This window comes from Eublepharis macularius, chromosome 1 (assembly GCF_028583425.1).
Source record: "Eublepharis macularius isolate TG4126 chromosome 1, MPM_Emac_v1.0, whole genome shotgun sequence".
NCBI classification, from domain to species: domain Eukaryota; kingdom Metazoa; phylum Chordata; class Lepidosauria; order Squamata; family Eublepharidae; genus Eublepharis; species Eublepharis macularius.
The window spans coordinates 78,500,347-78,510,582 of NC_072790.1; the positions used below are offsets into that span (position 1 = coordinate 78,500,347).

At 45.7% G+C, this 10,236-nt stretch overlaps 1 protein-coding gene across 3 annotated transcripts; it reads right to left on the minus strand.

Moving 5' to 3' along the window:
* Positions 1-2,863: 2,863 nt before the first annotated feature.
* TENT5A (terminal nucleotidyltransferase 5A) lies at positions 2,864-9,809 on the minus strand. 3 transcript variants are annotated; one of them, XM_055001999.1, is made up of 3 exons: positions 9,346-9,809; positions 6,827-7,356; positions 2,864-5,315 (listed from the first exon to the last, which is right to left on the minus strand). In XM_055001999.1, exons 2-3 carry the CDS (start codon positions 7,274-7,276, stop codon positions 4,536-4,538), a joined length of 1,230 nt encoding a protein of 409 aa, XP_054857974.1. In that variant the 5' UTR covers positions 7,277-7,356; positions 9,346-9,809; the 3' UTR covers positions 2,864-4,535. The 3 variants fall into 3 exon arrangements, with proteins under 3 accessions (XP_054857974.1, XP_054857966.1, XP_054857957.1); XM_055001991.1 differs by lacking the exon at positions 9,346-9,809 and adding an exon at positions 7,852-7,904; XM_055001982.1 differs by lacking the exon at positions 9,346-9,809 and adding an exon at positions 7,770-7,899.
* Positions 9,810-10,236: the final 427 nt, after the last annotated feature.

A 10,236-nucleotide genomic window follows, 5' to 3' on the forward strand; every position in this document is an offset into this window, starting at 1 on the left:
TTTTTCCTAACTGAAGGTAGCCAGTACTCACAAGCAGGTCCTAACTGTTGTAGATACTGAAAAGACCAGACACAAAAATAGAAAAAATAACATCATTTTTATTTACAAAAAAATCCAAATATTGGATGCTGTAAACAAAATTCACAATCTGTTCCCTCTAGCACTGAAGCAAACGCTTTCGATTGTTATAAAGTGTCTGTTTTCCATCAGCTCTTTGTTTCAGCCTCCAACAGAACCTAGAGCCAAAAAGTTCTAAAAGAGCAGTCCATGGAGCATCTGCTGCAACAGGATGTCTTGCAGAAGACAACAGTTGTATGGAATTCTGGAGGAGAACAAAAAAAAATCAGCATAGCTTCTCATAGGCTGCAAGAGTTTGCACCGCTGCATCCAAACGGTGTTGCGCCTGTAGGCCTTTGGGGGTATTTACTGATGGTTTGCTTAGAAAGCAAACAGCAGAATTGTACATGGATTTTCCTCCTTGAAGTGGAAATCAGAAAGCTATACCCCTCCCCAAAAAGAACCCAGGAAAAATAAAACAAAAAGCACAGAATATGTCATTAGATATATACTTCCCTCCTTTTCTATAGCCTTAACACATTTCTCTCTCCATGAACGTTTTAAAGCTTTCTGTGAATTGATGAGCCTTCAATATAAACACAATTTGCATATATAGCATTTTACAACAGGCATTTTATAAGCTGTGCATGAAATTTTGTGCAAATATATAGCAGCAAATAAGTTTTAAAGCATTTAAATAAAAGATTAAAACAATTTCATTTTTTAGTTTTTGCTTCTTTCAAAAGATCGTTTTGTTTTTGCATATCATAGATTATATATATACACAGTACAACGCCATTTATCTGGATAGCCTGCCACTGTTTGGATAAATGGGAGTGATATTTACATAGATGCAAGAAGAGTATGTGATCATCTACAGTCCATACAGCAGGCATGAAAAAGACATGAAAATTCCTTGGATTGTGCTTTGACAAATATAGTTTAAAGAATCTGATTTTCTTGTTCTCTCTTAACTTCATACTTCATTTATATTAAAACAAGTTTAGTTGTTCCTTCCCCCCCCCCCCCGATTCAGAATTAATCAAATGGAGACACAAACCTATTGAGTATGACTGGGCCAACATTTTAAATGGGTCAGCATTGCAATGGAATTCTTGTTTCTTATGAACATATCTTAAATCCTGCTAAATTAAATAGGAAACGTGAGGTGATAAGAGCGTCAAGCATTTTCTTCTTGTAAAAATACTACTGGAAAAGGGGGGGGGGCTTTATGATGGGCTAAGTGTGCAAATCACACAAGCCGCCAGACTTTATGACGGACTAGGTGCGCAAACCACACAAGCTTTGAAAAGGTGTTCTTAGTTTTGGCCTAGACTCATGGCATCTTCTCATCACTAACACTGGACATCTTTTGATAAACGACCAGCAGCATAACAGAGTCCCACCGCGGGAGTTAAAGACTACTGTAGTCCTTACATTAGAGAAAGAAATCATCTATATTTGTCAAAACGTACTTTTTATCAGAGGCCTACAGCATGTGCTGCAAGACAACCAGTTACTATCAGCCATAAAAATAGAACTGAAACTTTAACCGCAAGAAGAAGAAAAAACACATCCTTAAAAAATATATATATATATCCCCCCAGCCTAACAACAACCTTTTAAAAAGATGGAAAAGGCTACTCCAAAGGAAAATATATATTGTATTATCAGCATTTTCTTTTTGGCACTGCTGGAGATCTTCAACCTCTTTTCAATAGTGGATGACTCATGTATTTGCAGCAACACAGCTTTGGTAAGAAAAGACATACCACACTACCAGCTGATCCTATTTCCCCAGTCTTCTGATCAACTTCCGTCAGAAAACCCTCTGCACAATTATGGGCTAAGCTCTGATTTTGACAGAGCACATCTCACTTGCGATTTGATGCTGCCAATAATAATGGGCCAATAGAAACAAATGTCTTATTTTCTCAATTGAACACTGACCAAGCAAAGAAGGGGGGAAACAGATGCTGTCAACAGGCCACTGAGACATGGAAAGTAAAGACCAAGGGCTCCCTGGACAAGATGGTGAATGGCAATGAAATTAATTTTAAAATTTCTGCTGAATTCACAAGGAAGATGATCGAAGAAACTGGGATCCTGTTAAATTGCACTTCAAATATAAAAGGACAATAAAAAAAGAAACAGTTCAATAACAAAGACAAAATACTCTGCCAGTAAGTTTACTAGGATAAAGGGATACTATACAGGCTGATTAGCTGCTTAGTAATCCCTTCACTTTCAATATTTTATGCAGCTTTAATTATGTGCAGAGCTGCATGTTTTGCTTTGCCTGACTCTACAGGGGTGGGTGGAAAGGGTCTATTTCCCTTTCAAAATCTTAACATTTACTTCCTTTCTTAGTATGAAGAAAACAGCATAAGGGCCACAATAAAACTCAATGTTTTAGTGCAACTGAGCACGTCTGCTTTCCTTGGGGATCAAGTTAGATTTATTTGCTTTTAAAGACCAGTAGATGGAGAAAGCTGAAAGAGTTAAACGCGCTTCTGTATGATTATCAGCACCAGAAGCAGAGAGAAAATTCCTAGAGAAACACTTCTCCCAACTCTCCTCTGGTCTCTTGAAAGAGAGGGAATTAAATAATGGTTGTTTGACCCAATGCAAAAAAATGATTATTTTAAAATAAAATACAGTACTGAACTGGAAAATGCAGCGTGACAACCAGATCAAAGATGTTTAATTGTTGCATTATATATATATATATATATATATATATATATATATATATATATATATATATATATATATATAATTATATTACTTGAAAACATTTGTGCAACACTCTTCCATAATGGTTCATTTCACATTTACAATCTTCTAGTGGTCCTGGAATGCCCAATGCATTCTGTAAATTATTTTTAAATAGTAATAATTAGCCATCAAATCATCAAATAAGACAATATTCTTTAACCGTTCCGGGAAATTTAAATAGACTTGCCTTGAGTTATCTTTCAATGGGATGTCTATGCTGTATGAAAATCTGCAGCATGAGACTTACTGATTTGAGTGTCAAACCCATATTACAACACAAAATATGAGGAGAAAGGGTCAGCTAGTGAAATATTTGTCCAGACAGGAAGCTTCTAAGGCTTCTCCAATGAATTACTGAAAGCTCTGTTCTTGCAACAAAAGGCATCATTTTAATTCCACCTCATGTACAACTGGTTTATCTATCTAGATTTTCTGGTACAGGTCAATAACTGTCTGCAAGGTGCCCACACTATTAGGACATCCTGTTGCAGACTGGAAAACACACTTTATTTAAAACATTCTTTAAAATTGCTACATTTTCCTAGAACATACTCAAAAAATTTTGTGTATATAGATATAATGCTACAAATATATATATATATATACACACACACACACATACACACACACACGCGCGCGCACTCAGGCACACACATGCGACAATATACACACATGTACCTATGAGAACATCATACCAACAATATAAATTTTATATAGGTATTTGCCAGGAAAAAAATTAGGCATTTCCTCCACCACCTATTCACAAGCTTCCCCCCCATTTCTTGTGTCCCTGATAAAAAAAGTTATGCAAGGTTAAACCACAAAACTATATTTCTCTCACTTCAAATTTTCTGAAGGCATCAGGCACTTTTGTTTAATATTTGTTTGTACAAATATAGTTATATCTTTTTTTAAAAAATGTCTACTGTGTCTTCCTCTTTGCTTAGATAACTTATCTGTGAAATCTTTGGTCCGGAAGCATATGTTGCTTGCTACAGCTGGATCTCTTGCTTTTCCACATTTTTTTTATAATGTGAAGCATGCACACAGCTGGAAACAATGGAATTTGTCATCTCCCCCCTCTCTTTTTAATAAGTGTGCCATTCTACTGCTGCTCAGTTGGAGCAAGCTGTTTCCCCTAAAGCATTCTATTCAAGCAACCTATATTCTATGGGACTGGTCCACTGACAGCACTTGTTGAGTCCATGCCCTGAAGGCAGCAATTCCAATATACATCTTACTTCAACACCTCTGTTACACTGCTAACTTCAAATTCTTGAACATGTATTTAGCTTTCCCCCATCCCACCCCATAGTCTCCCTTTTTTGCAAATCCCATTTAAAAAACAAAGGCTTCTCAACTTTCACTAAGCCATAGCTATGGGAGCAGGCTAAGCCAACCCATATTGTCATCAAGCATTCCTCCCTGGTTTACTTCAAGGGGAGCTATTTGCTTTTCATGACAGGCCTCTTGTGCTCTGGGGCGGAATCCAATTAAGTTGTTGGTTCTTTTCTAAATTATGCTTCGTCACATCAAATAGAAGAACCGCCAGCTTTCCTCAAGCTTAAAAAGCTAGAGCAGACCACCGTTTCTCAAAAACCACCCCCTTTTATTTTTAAAGGAGAGTGCCATCCTTCCCCTTTAGTTGCTAGATAGAAAAAAAAAAACCACTTTCCCCACCAAGTCTATTAAAACAGATGTTAATTACAGGGCAACCAAGTGGAGTATGTGTGTTGCTGACAGGGGAACACTGGCTGAACCTGGGCGATATAGTAATTGCTAAAATTAGCATCTGCTACATATGGGGCTGGCTGGTAGTAGCAAGTGACATTGGCCACGTTTGGGATGATATTTTGCTCCGCTAGGACACGGATTGCCAGCATGGTGATGAGATTCAAAGTCTGCCTCCTCTCGTGTCCCATCAGGCACACTGTGCTCTCATTCACCACACCATGAAGAGTCATGAGATAGTCGTACTTGCGGTCCTCGAGCCCTACAAAGTGGTTCTGCAAGTATGACTCCAACTTCCGCTGCTGTTCTCCGATGTCTGAAAAGTCAATGAAAAACCTGGAGCACATATATCTCTGGAGCGACTTAATCTCGGATTCAGAAGCAGCCCTGAAGCCCCTTACTAGAAGGTTGCAGTACTTAAGGAGGCCACCTCCCCGGATTTCTTCTGGGTTTCTGGTAGCAATTATCTTGTTGCAAAGGTGATCAAAAGCTTCTTGGAAATCCCCATAGACACTCTCCCCAATGATAGTGGGGTGGAACGTTTCAGTCATCGGGTTCTCGGAACATTCATAAAAAAGGAGGAGGGAGTCTAGCTTGATCTGAAAAGAATCTACGCTGAACTCAAACTGCCTCCTGAGAGAGTCCACAAATTTCAGCTCCACATTTTTGCCACTGTTGTTGGACAGGGAGATGAGACTCCATCGATCTGAATCATTGCACACTTTCACCATTTTCTGCACATAGGCTTCCTACAATTTGAAACACATACACACACACACAAAATAAAGGAACAGATAAGGAAATGGATCAAAGCACCTCCTCTTGGAGGAGCCTTCATTTGCATTTGCTCTGGGCTCCACCCTGGCCTCCTTTGCAGCACAGCAGTTTACTGAGCCCAAGCAGAAGAAAGAGACACTGTAGACAGATTTAGCATGTGGTTTTGCAGACATGCAGTTGCAAAGGGAGAAGGAGTGCTCATAGCACGGCATTACACAAAGGACATATTCTGCAAGGATTTTATTAAGGAATTTCTTTTTAAAAGATCTGAAATTGGGGACCCACTAACAAACAAAAATACTCATGCACTAGGCCATATAATGCTAAAAAGGTAATCCCTTGAAGACTGCATTTTAACTGAAACATATCTACGCAAAGGAAGACTAGTAATAATCTAGAGTCCTATTCATACTTCGAAATCAATGGGAGTTATGCCTTGAACTCACTTTGTGGATATTTCCTAACACAACAAATCCTACAGATTAATAGTCTATTTTAAGGTTGTGAAATGTGAATGCTGCCCCACTGAAATCAGGAGGACAAAACAGCCCGGCCAAATTCTTCTACTTAAGTTTGGTTCCACTGAAGTTTAAAACAATGCAACCCTTTGCAAAATTACTCCAATCTAACTCACTGGTATAACCCTGCATAGTATTGCATTATAATCAGTGAAATTCTAAACACAGTTATGCCCTTCTAAGGCTCACTGACTGCATTTGTGGAGGACTTAGGGTGTAACATTGCTTAGGACTGCACTGTAAATCACTTACTTCCATGTTGTAAATTTGTTTAGCACTAAATCATATTTATTTCTGCTTAAGTAAAGATCAGTAGAATTTAAAGACTATACACCAGCCTCTTAGGATCCTTACTGTTTAGCTGCACTATAGAATAGAGGGACTAGAACCCACAGCTAGAATGAGAGTCCATTCAGCTTCCCTATTCTATTCGCAAGGCAAAGAAGGCCGAGGAGCACCATTTCCCTCTAGTGGGCTCACTGCTAACCCAGCTAAACCAAAATATTCATAGCTAAGGCAGCTTAGTGAAATGAAATGGCAGTGGAACTCGACTGGCTTAAATCCAAGTACTTCAGTTTAACTGAACTATGCATCAGACTGTAATTAAAGTAATGTGGTTCTCCCCTTCCTTTTCTCCGGCAAAGGAGAATTAAGTTGATTATTAACATACTTGACTATTCTTTTCAATGGTATTTTGTAAGCATGAACAATCCAATGAGGTGTTTCGATAAAGAGGATGGAAGGGGGACTTAATGGTGTTCATTAACAGCGACAGAAATACATTTTTCCAGGATTTGGGGGTGGGGGTGGGGGGAGGGCTGCAAAGTGAATTAAAAGCCTGCCTTGTCTAACCCTGGCTGTAGCTTCCTCTCAGCTGAGGTCGCCATCCTGGCCTCCCCTCTTGGCCACCAACCCTTTCCAGAAGAAGAGAAGGGAGTCCTCCGAGAAGACTACCTGCCATTTACCTTCAAAGTCAAGGGAGTGATCTTCTCTTTGTTAACGCCCTCGGGCAAGAAATCCAAGAGACAGTCCAGGACGCCATCCTTGACAGTCTGGAACTCGGTCTCGCTTTTCAGGTCCGCGCAGAAGATGAGGTCCAAGTCCTTGTAGCCCAAGCCGCTGTCCTGGTGCAGGACGTGGCTGGCCGCCGAGCCGTTGAGGCGCACGTCGCGCAGGCCGATGCCCTTCTCCTCCAGGCGGCTCCGAACCACCTTTACGATCTGCCGCGGCTGCATCTCCAGTGTCGGGAAGTTCCCCCGGCCGTGGATGGGAATGGTCTCGGTCAGGATGCGGTCCAGGCGCTGCACTTGTTCCCAGCTGAGCACGTTACAGCGGCTGCTGTCGCAGGAGCCCCCGGAGGGCTCGGCCGCGGCTCCACCGCTGGGGCTGCCGCCGCGGGCGCTCTCGTCTGCCATGGTCCAGCACCGCTGGCGAAGCTTCCTTTCGAAAGAGCGGATCCGAAAGCAGCAGCGCCGTTCCCTGGCCCGGCTCCTAGCTGGAGGGAAAGCGAAAGCTATCAGCGGAGCTCAGGGATCGCCTCTTCCCGGAGGAGTCCCGCTGCCTCCGAAGCTTTTAGGCTGGAGCCCGCCCCCACCCCCGTCTCTCGGCCCCCTCCCTCTTCTCCAACGCAGTTCATTCACCGTTGCGATCAATGGATAGGGGCAAAGCCTGTGGGCTGGGCAAAGGGTCCCCCTAAGTGACGCGAACTGCCCGTTGACCCGGGATCTGACCGGCGGCGGCCGATCAAACGGGTGTTTAGCTCCCTGCAGGGGTCCTGGTCCCCCCCCCCCCGCGGGTCGGTCTTGGGCTGGAGCACCTGCGGGGCGTGTGAGAGAGCAAGAGCCAGCCGAGCCCTTCTGGCCAGCAGCGGAATAGGACTGCGAAGAGGGCAGCAGGCTGGACACCTACGCGCAGCTGGAGGGGCAGCCCGGCATTACGGAGGCAGCGCGGCCGGCTGGACTGACGTGGGCATGCCCTGCTGCCCGCCTACCTCCGCCAGCTTGCAGCCGCTCTCCAGCGCTTTCCCTGCTGGTTCTGCTTCGGCGACGTCCTCGCAGGTTTTTTTTTATACGGCGCTCCTCGCTCTTCCGGGGCTCCGAGTTGCCCGCCGCTCCCCACGCCCCTCTCGGCCGCGTTAGGCCGCCGCCCCGCCCCGCCCCGCCCCGCTCGTTTGCATACACAGCTGCTTCCTAGGCTTTTCGCAGCGGCTTTTCTGGAGCCACTTCCTCCTCCTCGGCTATCTCCCCCCTCCAGTGCCAGAAAATCTTTCCCTTCTGAATCTGGATCCTGCTGGAACTTCCTGGAAGGAACTCGGTGAGCTTAGGCTCCGAGCCCCCACCCCCTCTCCCCGCAAATACTTCTTGCGACACGGCAGGCAGCGGCTGAACGTGCGGGGGGGCTTCAGGGCTGCAGTTTGACCAAAGAGCTGATAAAGTTTGGGGCGCTTGAACTACTGAATAGACCATTCGGGGGGGGGGGGCTGCTGTGCCTATTACCAGAAAGCTGGGGCCACGCTTGCACCCCACTTGCCTAGACGATGTCATAGGTGCAGAGGGGCTGCCCTATGGGCAGAAAGGTGCCATTCGGCTTCTCGGGCAAAGCTGCCGTTGATATTCACGACACAGTAGCAAAACGCTCAAGAAGCCGGACGTGAGGAACTCGGTAGAATCAAGTTTATTAAAATACAGGCGCTCCTGGTAGTCCGGCAGCTGGTCCCAAACGTCCTCCTTGGAAGCCTGTCTCAGTGGAAGAGAGAGGCTTAGGTCTAAGAAAGAGATTTAAGCTCCGAGCATGGGCGTCTGCAGAGATAATTCGGGGGGGGGGGATCTATTAATGACACCCATAGGGTATTGACCTGACTGTAGTCTTGGCACCATTTAATACCCACACCCCACCCATGGCTTCGAAAGCACAGCTTTGGATTCAAAAAGAGCATTTAGGTGGCTTGTCGTTCTAGACGTAAGAGCAGTAGGCTGAAGCAGAAGGCAAATAGACAGCAGAAGCCAGCTAGGAATCAAACGGGGGCGGGGGGGGGGGCGGTATAGTAGTAATAACGCAGCTAAGAACATCGCTTTTCATTGAACTCCTTTGCATTCCGCCCAACGAGTAGCTCTGTGTAACGCAGAAGTCTGCAAACTCAAGAGAAATTGGCCCAATATATCACCACCTTTTTTGCAATTTATTCCCTGGCATCCACATAAGGGCTGTTCCCGTCTGCATTGTATAACATTAAAGCCAGTCGTTTTCTTCAATACACACTATACCGAAGGGGGGGGGGATGCCCTATCATACAATATACAAAAAAGTATAACAAGAGAAACTATTCTCCTTCCTTGTGGCTAGGCTTTTTTATTACAAGAAAAAAAGGACATGACCAACGGAACTTTCTTGACATAAAAGAGGGATTCTCTTCCCCCGCTCCCGAACGTTTTTGAAAAAGTTTGCATTGGATAATGACAGGGGAAATGAAATACAGAAAACTCACTCTTTTTTTCCCTTCCAGTCTAATCTTCAGTACGCAACCGCCCGATAACGTGACTGCACAGCAATTCTAAAAGTGAAACACGGCGGTGAAGAGACACCACCTGCGCCCATCCAATTCCTCTTTATATACCAGCGCGCAAGACCGGAGAAGCATGATCAGGCCCGGAGCCCCCGACGACTCGCGCCTAGGCAGAGAGAGCCCGTCACGTTTTCTGCGGGAAGATAAAAGAGAAGGGGGCGGGGGCTCACCCAAGAGCCACAGCTGGAGGGGCGGCAGGGGGAGCGGGCAGGACGTCACCGGCCTTGACGTTCCAGCGACAGCTGCAGGGCGAATCCCGAGGCCCGTGATGTGCGAAGGGCTTCGCCAATCACCGCTGCCTTGGCAGTGACGAGCTGTTTGCCTCCCTCCAGGCCCCCGGGCAGAGAGCCAATTGGAGGGCGGCTCGCCGAAGGGCCCGTGCCAGCTCCCTGTGAATGAGCTCTGTGCGCACTAGGCGCGGGGGAGGGAGGAAGCGCGCCACTGCACTCCGAAGCCTCCCCGTGCGCGGCGTCGGGCTCCTGCGGCCGAAGAGCCTGGGCGGCGGGAGCAGAGCCGAGGGAGCAGTTTTCTTGCCTTGATCTGGCGCCTCCCGGGCCGCGGGTGGCCAGCAGAAGTCTAGGGTGCCCTGCTGGAAGGCGGCTTTCAGGCTCATCCTCGGGGACACGACTTGGCCGGCAACGCATTTGCAACGGGCTGCAAACTCCTAAGCGAAGAGTAGACGCCGCCCCTCGTTCAGGCCGGGCTTCAACCTGCTGTGCTTGTCATAAACCCTAATCCTGGAGGCGAAGGAAGGCTGTGCGGGGCTGCTCACTCCGAGGCCACGAGTTCCAATAAGTCTCCGTCGTGGCCCTT